The following is a 12932-nucleotide window of genomic DNA, read 5'->3' as shown; positions in this document are numbered from 1 at the left end:
TTCATTACAATCTCTGTTGTATCCAATTGATAGTCTCTGAGACTAACCACCACCGTCTGTGATAGTTCTTTTTAACGATTAAACTTGATTTATACCTGCTTTTATGGGATTTTATTCTTTTAAAGGCCTAGTTTAAGCCTTCTTCAATGTAATTTGAGAAACTTGTGTCTAAACACAGACTTGAGACAGTTCTTAATTATGGCCCCGTGTCCTTGCTCTTTTAGGACACTTGTTACCAAAAATCACTGTGTATAGGATGTTATCATAGATGGGATGCTAAAATAGATACTAAATAAGAGGCTATCATAGATAGGACGCAAATAAAAATGTGAGAAAAATAAAAAAAAATAAAACTGAAAACCTCTAATATGACACATTAAAAATCTGTTGAAATCATCTGCCACCATGTTTGTTCTCAGTGACAAAAAAAAAAATTATCGTAAAAATGGCGATGGGTACTCATTTGTCTTAGAAATTTGAGGTGGTGTCTTTTACCACCACAGGCAAAGCTCTATTTAACAAATCTTACACAATGACCTTAACATTTTTCAGCGACAGTTGAATTTGAAGCCGGGTCAGAATGAGGTGACGTACTCGGTGACGACGCAGTTCCAGGGGACAAAGCGATGTACATCCAATATCTACCTGTGGAGATGGGATGATAAACTCATTGTTTCAGACATTGATGGAACCATAACCAAGTAAGTGCTTAATTAAAATAGTTTAAAAAAAATACAGTTTAGACTTTTTACCAAAATGAAGTTAATGTTGTGGAAGTTTGAAGACATTTGGCTGATTGTTAAGAAAAAACAAAAACAAAACAGGTACAGCTGAGGACTATTCCATTAAAACATATAACCCCCGGGGGGAAGGCATTTTAAAATACACCCCCCCCCCTACAGAAGTGAATTTACCCTTTTGGGGTCCAAATGAACAAAAGAAGACACCTCACCTTATACTATTTAAATAATTGCCTTCCCCCCGTGGGTTATATGTTTTACTGGAATAGCCCAGAAATAAATGGTTTCAAATTATGTAAGAAATACTGCAGATCATAAGTGAATCCCTTCAACATCCAGAGCAGTAAGATTTCAAAGTTAACAATGATGGTGTTAACAATGATGACGTTAACAACTTATTCTAAACAATCGGTGAAGAATAGAATAAGAAAAGGTTAATAAATCCAGACATTGCTTATAATTGTCACTTTTGACCTTACCTAAACTTATTATTATTTTTATTTTTTTGATGGGGGGAGGACCCTTTTTATTTGCCCCATAATGAGGACCATAGGCTAGAGGGTCAGACAAGTTTTGCGAACTCTAACCCTTTCATTGTCTTTTCAGGTCAGACGTATTAGGTCAGATCTTACCAGTAGTTGGACGTGACTGGTCGCAATCAGGCGTGGCCCAGCTTTACAGCCGGATAGCGGGAAACGGCTACAAGTTTCTCTACCTCTCTGCGCGTGCCATCGGCCAATCAAAACTCACCAAGGATCTCCTACAGAACATTAAGCAAGGGGAGATGACTTTACCCCCAGGACCTTTGCTCCTCTCTCCAACGTCGCTAATAAGTGCTTTTCACAAGTATGTGTATTGATCAATCATTCGATCTTTTTGGGGGGAGGGGGCGAGATGGTCTAATGGTATGGGTATCCACCTTTCATTCACTCTTGTGGTGGTGGATACTATCCCCACCAGGGGCAAATGCTATTGGTTTCTCAAGGGCACCACCCATGACATAAACTCATAGGTGAATCATACCAAGGTGTCATGATGTAACTATTGTCAGAAAGGAGCTAAAATATTTATCTTAAACTAAGAATTTATTCATCAAATTGAAAACAATGATTATTATGTATATATAACAGCTATGTATGTTGATAAACATCAGAATGTGAATGAAAATTGTAATCTTTTATATTCTATGAGCTTGAAACAGTATTTGCAATAAACGCTAGAATGAAAAATTGAAACAATGCCTCCACTGGCTGTGGCAGAGAATTTAACAATGATACTGCACTGACCTATAGACTGTAATGTTAAATCATTTCTTTACCGAATACTTGTACTTGTTTTTCTAGAGAGGTGATTGAGAGGAAGCCAGAAGAGTTCAAGATCAGCTGCCTGTCTGACATTGGGTCACTGTTCCCAGCTAACACACGCCCCTTCTATGCAGGGTTCGGCAATAAAGTTAATGTAAGTATCATCATTTATGGCATTCTAGGATTTCTAGGCCAAAAATTGATTTTTTATTTTATGTCATAAGTCTGACAGTTGGCATAACAAGTCCACTAACGAGACATATGTGTTATGATGAATGCAAACAATAAGTCTTATTAACTCTGACTTCCATTATATGGCGTGGATTAAAGAATTGAATTCAAATGCTTCTATTTTACACATAGAATCCCTGATTTTTTATGAATTAAGTTCAAAAATGAGAGTTGGGGAAGAAATTGCTCAGAATTCCTGCATTTTATGAATTAAGTTTCAAAAATGAGAGTTGGAAAAGAATTTGCTCAGAATTCCTGGAATAAAGTTTCAAAATTGAGAGTTGAAAACTCCTCAGAATTCCTGCTTTTAATGGATAAGTTTCAAAAATATATTGTGCAGATAATGATTAATCCGATTTGATGCCTGTTTTTCAACCTTGTGACTCATGTGTGACACAAACAGTGGCTGTTACAGAAACCTGTTACCTATAATAGCTGTGAAGGTGGTAGTAGTAATTAAACCATTGCATGAAAAACAGCTGTTTCAGAAAGACATGGATTGTGTTATGAAACATGGTGAACTCTATTAATACCAGTGCAGTAAAGTGTTGATATAAAAAAAAAATATCTCGGCATGATGATCAATTCTTATGAGCCAGCGATGCCTATTCAATCTGAACAAGAATGATCAAGGTGGAATAACTTGCCTATGTTTGAGGTGATGAAGTTCAGAGGCTTGTTTCAGTAAAGGTCTTAAGTTGATTTTAGTCATAAATTGAAATTATCTTAGTCATATTTTTTTTTATTTTGCTCCATATTTGAGTGAACTGAATAATAATAGTTCGCTAAGGGTTACGCATCACCAGACTCTGAAAAGCTTTAACGTGGGCATTATCACTGTAGTTGTAGGTAAACATTAAAATAAGTTTGACAGTAAGTAAGTAACCATTTAGTTCTTAATAGTTATTGTGGTAGTATTTGCTCTGTTGTCAGCCGCTGCGGCATGCAAAAGCCTTAACCTTGGACATAAACTTGTTATATATTTGAATGAAACTTAGTGCACATGTTGTCAGAGACACCATGCACGTGAGCAGAAGAGCCCATTACTCCGGCTTTAGTTGTTTTGAGTTATGCCCCTTTTTGACTGAAAATCCACAGACAAGCATTTGTGTTCACTCTTTTTCGTTCTGAACAACTTATGCTCCATCACGTCTTTGTATGATATTCAGCCTCGTGGGTCTATGACCTCCGGGTAAATAAATGTTCTGTTTTGTTTTTATCACAATTATGTTATTTCATTCTTCTTCCAGGACGTGATAGCATATAAGGAGATAAAGATTCCTATATTCCGAATCTTCACCATCAATCCCTCTGGCGAGCTGAAACATGAGCTCTCCCTCACCTTCCAAACCTCGTAAGTTATCCGTAACATATGAAAAATATACAGTCTAAACCCGTTGGCTCGAATTACTTGGCTCAAATTTCTTGATTGCTCGAAGTGAATGTAAGGACAGGTTCCTTTATGCTGAACGTAAGCATTCCCGCTTGGCTCAAATTGTCCAAGGCTCGATGTATTTTCGCCGGTCCGTTGGAGTTCGAGCAAACGAGGTCTGACTGTATATGATTTAACTTGAATAAGTGTTGTCATGCCTTTTTTTGGCTGCAAAATATTCCCTGACGAGCATTGGTGTTTGCTCTGCGACACTGTCTATCAAACACAGTTGAGGTCCGGTTCATAGTATAAATGTTTTTCTTAACAATGGGCTGACAATTCAGGACTTAGTTAAAGTAAACAACGTTATTAACGACATCATTGTTAAAGTTTAAACTCAAACTATTTCACGATGTGTTAATCTATTCAAATAAAACATGTTCATCTAAAACAGTCATCTCAAACGTTGTTAAGAACACTGCATAGGCCTAAAAAAAAATGTTTGGTTAGGGTTACATCCTTTTCAAACATAGGTAGGGTAGGTAGGCTTTTTTTATTTATTTTTTTATTTATTTATTTTTTTATTTTTTTATTGGGCTTTATATAAGAATGTCATTTTCATCATTGTAGAATGGTGTTAAAGTTATCTTCTATATAAGCAATTAAGGTTTTAAACTACATATTTAAAAGCAAAAAAAAAAGGAAAGAAAAATTTGTTTTTTTTGTTTTTTTTAGTTTTTCATTTTTTTTTCAAACTGACTATAAAAACGTTAGGGTCGGCGCCTATTCCGTAGGTAGGATCGGGTAACCCGAACCAAATGTATTTTTTTTTTAGGCCATATCACAGGTGTATCCATTAAACTTCCAGAGTAGTAACAATTTGAAAGTTAACAACGATGTCATTAATCAGGTTGTTAACTTTAACAAAGTTCTGAACAATCAAGCAATTGTTTGTCACTTTCAAATCTTGACTGCTTTGGAAGTTAATTTGATATACTTGTGAATCACTGTAACAAGATTTGAGACAATTATTTTAGCTGTTACAGTACTTGATTACCGTACATATGAATATATGAGCCAACACACTATCAAATAATTCATGTTTAAAAGTTTACAACGATGTTGTTAATCATGTTGTTAACTTTAACATAGTTCTGAACAATCGGGCCCATGTTTGAAATCTTATGTATAATTGTGTGAATACTTATACTTATAATTTAAGTTAGATCTATAAAAAATTATAATAATTTATTTTCTATTCCAGGTACACAAAGTTGACAGACGTTGCTGACCATTTCTTCCCACCAATCCACAAATTGCCGGGGAATAGAGCCAGTGAATATAACGAAGTAAACTACTGGCGGGAACCTCTTCCTGAATTATCACCAATTGAGGCAGATATAGTCACCATCGGGGACGAGACTCGGATGCCAACAACAGAAACCGCGGCAACTCATAGCTGACGGTTTTCATCCATGATCACACGGCAGCAGAACCTGAAGGAAAAATCTCGCGTACGACACTTCAGCACCCCAGCTGATATCGGCAGTTCCAAAAATATGTCTTCGTTGCCATCTGCAACAACTTCCAAACATTCCAAGTCAGACAGACATCATCAATTCGCTGGTCATCTTCTACCCAGTGAAAACAGTATCGATGTTTACGATGACTTTGATAGCGAATTTTCTGATGATTTTGAAGATTTGGGTATGGCTGGGAACCTTTCTACAAACAAAACCAAAAAGAAGTCTATCTGGTTAATGCCTTTTTCAGTTAATAATCTATTTGCTTGATATATTCAAGTTTGAATTTCAATTGAGGGTTAAAAAAAAGGTCAAGAATCAGTATTTTTATAATTCAGGTGCATTTTCCTTTGAGTTCTTAAAGTACATGTAAGTAATGTTTAAAACTCAAATATTTGTTTTATTTTCTGAAAGTGCTGTACATTTGTGCTGAAATTAATTTCGTTTATAACCCCATGGATAACTTTAATATAACTTCCTTTAAATAGTATATACCTATTTATTTAAATTTTACCGAATTTTACTTTCAAGATGTTGTGAACTTTGTCTTTCAACATTTCATTGTTCATGAGAAAGATGCCACCAATGTGAATAAGGGATTCTAGCTTGGCATATGAAAATCTAGTCCTATGGTCTTTCCGAATAGGTACCTTAAAATGTGAAAAATACCGTAGCTTCATAAAAGACCACATTAAAGTTAAGTCTCAGTGACTTTTTTTGAAAATGATTTTACTGCCTGTGCCTTCTCATTTGGTAAAATAAGAGCGTGGTTTATTCACTTATAAATGATTTTATTTTCCCCTTCAGCTGATTGTTGTATGGGATTTTTCTAACACCCTGCCTCCTTTGCATTTTCCAGATTTTTTTTAAATTTGGGAGAATTTATGGACGATTTTTTTGCCAGGGGAAACGGCTGATATTTGGCAGTAAAATTAACCCAAAAATTATCACTGAGTGGTTATACTTTTAAATTGAAACTTAACTGTCTAAACCATTTGTACAGATAGTTAAGTTTTTACCTAAGATCAGATATTGTCAGATGAGACTTAGATATGTTTTAAGTTGTTGAAGCTTTAAGATACGGATTTTGTTAAGTTTGATTTCTTTTAACAATTTTGTGATACTAGATGGCATACAATGTCAGGAATGATTGTAAAGAACAGGCATTAGAAATGTTATGGGTATTGTTGTGATGGTATGGAAAGCATACATGTTTTAAAATGCTTTGAGCACTGTTGTAGAAAGTTCTGTGACAAGCACAGTTGGATTACATTTGTTTGATGATGTTTCAAGTCAGTCCCTCACTGAAGGTATGTTAAATGTTAGCCTTTCTTACGGTAATTATGACCAAAGCTTCGCTTAGATGTACTGAAACCTTTGTAAGAATGATTTCTATGTGCTTATCAAGCTTTGGACTGTGTACATCTACAGTTGCCAACATGTGTATCTCGTTTTATTTAAGGCTGAAATGTATTTACTGCTATGGTTACACTTTATTCTGTATTTTACTTAAAGTTAAAAGACTTAAATTTAGGGTCACACTATATTGGGTGTATTTTACTTACAGTTAAGACTTAAGTTTAAGGTCACACTATATTGGGTGTATTTTACTTACAGTTAAGACTTAAGTTTAAGGTCTCACTATATTGGGTGTATTTTTCTTACAGTTAAGACTTAAGTTTAAGGTCACACTATATTGGGTGTATTTTACTTACAGTTAAGACTTAAGTTTAATGTCACACTATATTGGGTGTATTTTACTTACAGTTAAGACTTAAGTTTAAGGTCACACTATATTGGGTGTATTTTTCTTACAGTTAAGACTTAAGTTTAAGGTCTCACTATATTGGGTGTATTTTACTTACAGTTAAGACTTAAATTTAGGGTCACACTATATTGGGTGTATTTTTCTTACAGTTAAGACTTAAATTTAGGGTCTCACTATATTGAGTGTATTTAAGTTTAAGTAAAAAGAATTTCGTTTCTCAGGTTCTGTTTTATTCTGTTTGCAAAATGAGCTCTGTGATCATGTATTAATGTCCATTTCATTTCATTTTTTGTATTTGTTTCATAATTTACTTTTTGTTTTGTTATAAGCTTAGATTTAAGACTTTAGATTTATAACCATAATGATTCTAGATTTATTGGTTATCTTGTGAGAAACATATTAAAAAATTGTTTGTTATGTTAATTAAGTGTTATATTCATGTATTCAATTTTCATTTGATATTAGATTATTTTTTCAAATGCATTTTCATGATATGTTTTCAACTAATGTTAGTGTCATGTTTTTTTTCCTTATCGTAGAAAATTTAGCTCATTTTCATTGCAGGTTGACTTTGGATCAATTTTAAGTATTTAGCAGAATAAAAATCTTTGTAAATACCATTAATTCATCTTGATGTTCAAAATAATACATGTATATTACATGTAATCATTGAAATCATCAAAAATCAATCAATTCCATTACCGGTGTAAGGTTAAAGGTGTAAGCATACTTGTTTTTTTTGTAGACTGTCTCACAATGATATAGATAGTATATTGTTCACATTTATAGAAACAATATTACTTTTTTTAAACTATAACATAGTCTAAATAGATTAATTTTGTAATTTATGATGTGTGATATCACAGACATATATCTGTGTGATATTTAAGTAAAATTGTTGGAAAAAAATCAAACCTTTTATTTTGTGTTCATAACTTTATTGATAATTATAGACATTTTGTTAATACATGGATGGATGTGTTAAGAATAGCATTTTATAAACGGGTTTTATAAAACATGAACAAAATTTGATCTCTGATACTAAACATTGATAACAAAATATATAGTGTTCATTTTCATTAAAAAAATTCCTTAATGCCATATAATCATTTGCTAATAATCAATCTTTTTTTTGTTGAAAATAACCATTTATCTTTAACTTATTTTATTTCAGCTATTGTTCAATTTCATTGTAAATGAGTTTAACATTTTTTTGGTAGCTGTATTAATGTCATTATTAAAATGTCTATATCTCGATATTATGTAAATGTGAAGCACTCAACAGTGTTTGTTCAGAAAAAGTATGAATACATATTCTGTATGCAGCACTCAATTATTATGAAAATGAATGATTTAAGTCTTGCGTAATTGTAATTTGCAATATATATTCTTTTATATGATTTCTTTGTTATTTAGGATTTTCAAGTAGTATGTTGATCTATTTTCAACATACTTTAAACAAAGTGAATCAAGTATAACAAATCTTTGTCTCTGTTTTTGAATTCCGCTCTTGCAACCACAGAAGCTTTGCATAGTATTCCATAATGGTTTCAGAACTTTAGTATCTACTTCCCATCCAAAAAGAAATTACCTTTGGTTGTCAGTGAATGATAATGTGTCCAGTCACATTGACTGTATTTTATCACACTGACTTACATTTAGGCATTGATTTTATATAATATTGTCCTAAATGAGATACTGTAGCTTGCTTTTATTTCTGATGGTGTAAAGACTACAATTCATGAAGACTTAGAGGTTTTTATAAAATGGATTTAAATTTATTCCAAAGAATGTACATTTTGAAGAAAAGAAATCCATAAATTCCTTGATTCACTTTGCCTGTTACGGCTTACGATGCTGACTTCTGAAGCTGCCATGTTACTTTTTGTTACAGTTGTTTTAAGCAACACTTACATATATTATTTACATACTAAAGGCATTCATGTCTCGGTGCTTGCTAAAACTTACAGATTGGCCATTTATAAATATTACGGCCAATCAGCATATGAAATAAGAGGCTTATAAGAGCTTGCAGCTCTGAATTGACGCAATGTTAGAATACTGTATTAGTAAAATTTAGATTTTGAGGTACATGTACAATGTTTATGAATTTGTGCTTGATTAAGATTCAACATCATTTTACTCTATTGCTAAACAAAGCTTTATCTTTGTCAGCAAACATGTTACAGTCAAAACCGGCTGGCTCGATATCGATTGGCTCGATTTCCTCATTGGCTTAAACTTCATGTAAAGGACCATTCGTTTTAACTCTTTGTAGGCATTCCTGCTTGGCTTGATATTCACGAGGCTCGGAGTATTGTGGTCGGTCCCTGGGATATCGAGCCAACCAGTTTTGACTGTATCTTGATCAGTAGTTACATAAATAATTTGCTTGAATAAAAAATCTAGTATGTTTTAGAAGTTTACATTTATTTGGTGCATTAAGTATTGACATACAGAAGGGGTATACTGTTAGAATAATGCAGAATTATGACATGACTTTAGTTAAAATATTTTTCTATTGTCACAAAATATATTGTTATTATATTAATAGTAAAATATTACCGGTAGTTACTCTTCTTTCTTAAATTCATTCTGTATACATAATTATATATATAAACCAGCGGCCAGTATACAAAAACTAAGACTTGAAAATATTTTCTCTTAAATCCTTAAATCCTATAATTTAATTTAACATTTATAACAACATTCCCCGTAGCCAAAAGGTCATTGCTTATTCTGTAATGCAACTGCAGCTTCTCTGTGAAAAAGGCCAATATCTGTAGGTTTCAAATGTTTCTTTAAAAACAGTTTTAATGTGATTATTCTCATATGATTAATGAGAAATGGTGTGGATTGTTCATTGTGATTTCTGAGTTAAAATAGAAACCATATTCTTTGTTATTGTGATAGAAATATTTTGTCAAGGAATTTATCAATGCTTGTTTTGTTAATCCAATTATGTATTTTACTACACTTATCTTTTATTGTCAACAATCATGGCAAAACACATCGTTAAACATTCTTTCCATACATCGTCACCCAAGTGCAATAATTGCATATAGAAATAGAAGCAAAAATCAAGTTATTTGCATTAAAGGGACTAGACACCAGATGGTCCCACAATCCGCAAATGCAGGATTTCCTCAAAACAAGCCTAGAATTGTTAATGTGAGCTAGTAGGAGGCCGATAATACATCACTTTGCATGATTACGAAAATAAATGCAACAATCATGTTGCTGTCTCATCCGTGTTTCCCTGCTTAAAATAGCACTTAATGGTTTCCCAGTTTAAATCATACCTATTTATGAGTGCATATAAATATACCTACTATTTCTAAACTTACTGGGATTTACGTGGAAGACAAATCCAGTTAAATTCAAATTGGTAAAATGTTCAAAAACTCCAAAAGATGCACGTTTCTTAAGCAATGTGATACATCACTCAGAAAGATTCAATGCGTTGAATAAGTCAACCATGTAAAGTTTTTGACAAGTCTCTTTTTTCCTTGCAAATGTATCATCTGGTGTCTGATTCCTTTAAGGTCAGGACATGAAACCTTGAATTCACATAACTAGCTTTCCAAGGACCGCACAAATAAAAAGTTAAATTTAGGCTATTGAAACATAAGTGATCAATGTTTCAACTTTTTCTGAAGTGACACATATCTATTTAAATGGTATAATTTTGTTTGTACCGGGGGATTAGCAGGGACAAATCAGAATGTTTATAATTCCGGGCTCAGCTGTTGTTACAAGTTGATGTCTAAACAGTACATATGGCTGGCTTAGTGCACAAGGGTTGTAACTAATTTTAGAAATAGAGGGTGTTACAGCAGCCCTGCACTAAGCCCTTGAGTATGTTAAAACTTTGGCTATTTTTTCACGATGTCTTGTTGAATTTTCTTTTATTTATCAGTAGTGTTCAGATATTTGTTTTTCTTTTACACATGTAATAAGCAAAATAAACACTATTTGGTATTCATTCATAATAATTCATTCATTCATTCATATTGTACATAAATCTTCATTGTGAATTTATATTGTAAACCTACAGCTGGCCTATAAATGAAGATTTGTTACGGGGTTTCATTTAATATAGGAATTAGTTGTAATTCCAGCGAGAAAAAAAATGAATAAAACTGAAAAATAACTCACTGTGTTCTATTTTATGACCTAATACCAGAAAGCTAAAAAAATGTGGTCTGTAAATATTAATAGGAAATTAAAATTATTTGGAAATGTTTTATGTTGACCATCAATTCTTTGTCACCCAGGGATGTGACTGACCGGGCAGCTGAAGAGCTGAAACCATTATGGAGATGTGTTTTGGGGGCCATAACTTTTAGGCCCCTCAGGGGGTCAAGCACCTTACCGCAAAAGCAAAACTGGTTTTTAGAATGGCTTTTGGACAAATTAACTTTTTATAAGTTTAGAGATTTGCGAATATCAGCATGTCTGCATTGTTAAAATCAAAATTTTGCAAATGATTTATACTTAATTAACCCTTTGCATGCTGGGTAAATTGTCGTCTGCTCAAAAATGTCGTCTGGTTTATTCTAAATTTCTTTCAATTTACTTAAAACTTTGGGGATATATTGACTGAGTGGCAAACAGCTTGGAACCTGACCAGGCGTCGAGTTACTCGGCGTCTGGTCTGGTTCCCAGCTGTTTGCAAAGCCTTTAAAATCGCCATCAGCAGCTTAAAGGTTAACTGCATCTTTTACATGTATGTTTAGCTACATGTACAAGTACATATAGTGTTATGCAACATCTTAATTATAATAAGTTCATCATTGGAACACCTCCGCCATTTTTACATCAGAAGAAGTAGTTCATAAAATGAATAATTGTATTTATTATTTGTAGACTTAAATTGATTCCCAGTGAAATGTATTATTGCATAAATAATTAAGATTCCCGTGAGTTAAGTCATTTAGTTAAACTGCTTAACTGAAATTACTATGCGATCTACATGCAGCATACATATGTAGTTAAATGTAAAGATTTCTGACATTGTAAAACGTCCATATACATCCAAGGTTGTTTTTTTATGGAAAATGGCCGAGGTGTTCCTAATGATAAGTTCATAAAACCGGTTCAAAGCCGGTGATTACCCTGCCCTTTAAATTACAAAAAAAAAAAAATAGTTTGGGAAAGATGTGTAGCAATGGGGCGGAAAATTATATTTGAATGTTAGTTTGTCGAGTGGTTGGTAACAGGCACATGTATCAAATGCGCAAAAAATTGAGAATGATTCGTCTGAGATCTATAAAACTTTGATATCTGGTAGATTGCCCTTAATTTAAACTTAATCTTTTTACAATGACTGTGAAACAAGTTATTACAACATTATTAATCACTTTCGTTGGCTCGATGTTCTTGTGGTCTTGTGTTATGGGGGAAACCGGAGTACCTTTGACCTCAAACCAAACTCAGGAGTCCAGGCCAGGAATCGAACCCGAGTTGCTTTGGACAATTGGTAAGAAACTAGTGCGCTAACCGAACAACTTGCCATTGACCAGAAGATGACCACAAAGTGTTCAGGTAGTTCTATGTCATTGTCAACACTCCTTGAAATTTCATTGGTTCGTCATTAACAGCAAATGAGCCTGATATATTTGTGTTAGCAGGTCAAAGGCCAAGGTCTCAGTTGTCAATATATTATTTGTAGGTCAAAGGCCAAGGCCTCAGTTGTCATAATATATTATTTGTAGGTCAAAGGCCAAGGTCTTAGTTGTCATAAAATATTATTTGTAGGGCAAAGGCCAAGGTCTCAGTTGTCATAATATATTATTTGTAGGTCAAAGGCCAAGGTCTCAGTTGTCATAATATATTATTTGTAGGTCAAAGGCCAAGGTCTCAGTTTTCATAATATATTATTTGTAGGTCAAAGGCCAAGGTCTCAGTTTTCATAATATATTATTTGTAGGTCAAAGGCCAAGGTCTTAGTTGTCATAATATATTATTTGTAGGTCAAAGGCCAAGGTCTCA

General features: G+C 33.3%; 1 protein-coding gene across 6 annotated transcripts in view; it reads left to right on the top strand.

The window, feature by feature from the left end:
• The window catches only part of LOC128205862 (phosphatidate phosphatase LPIN3-like), a 31730-nt gene extending 20639 nt beyond the window's left edge, over positions 1-11091 (top strand). For all 6 annotated transcript variants that reach the window (XM_052907881.1, XM_052907876.1, XM_052907877.1 and 3 more), the window contains exons 11-15: positions 553-701; positions 1347-1586; positions 2084-2198; positions 3526-3629; positions 4912-11091. In XM_052907881.1, the coding sequence (XP_052763841.1) occupies positions 553-701; positions 1347-1586; positions 2084-2198; positions 3526-3629; positions 4912-5110 (807 nt within the window). In that variant the 3' untranslated portion in view covers positions 5111-11091. The remainder of the gene's footprint in view (positions 1-552; positions 702-1346; positions 1587-2083; positions 2199-3525; positions 3630-4911) is intronic.
• The last annotated feature ends 1841 nt before the right edge of the window (positions 11092-12932 follow it).

Source organism: Mya arenaria, chromosome 10, assembly GCF_026914265.1.
Source record: "Mya arenaria isolate MELC-2E11 chromosome 10, ASM2691426v1".
Classification (NCBI taxonomy): domain Eukaryota; kingdom Metazoa; phylum Mollusca; class Bivalvia; order Myida; family Myidae; genus Mya; species Mya arenaria.
The sequence above is the reverse complement of the archived record's forward strand: the minus strand, read 5'-3'. Positions and strand labels throughout refer to the sequence as shown.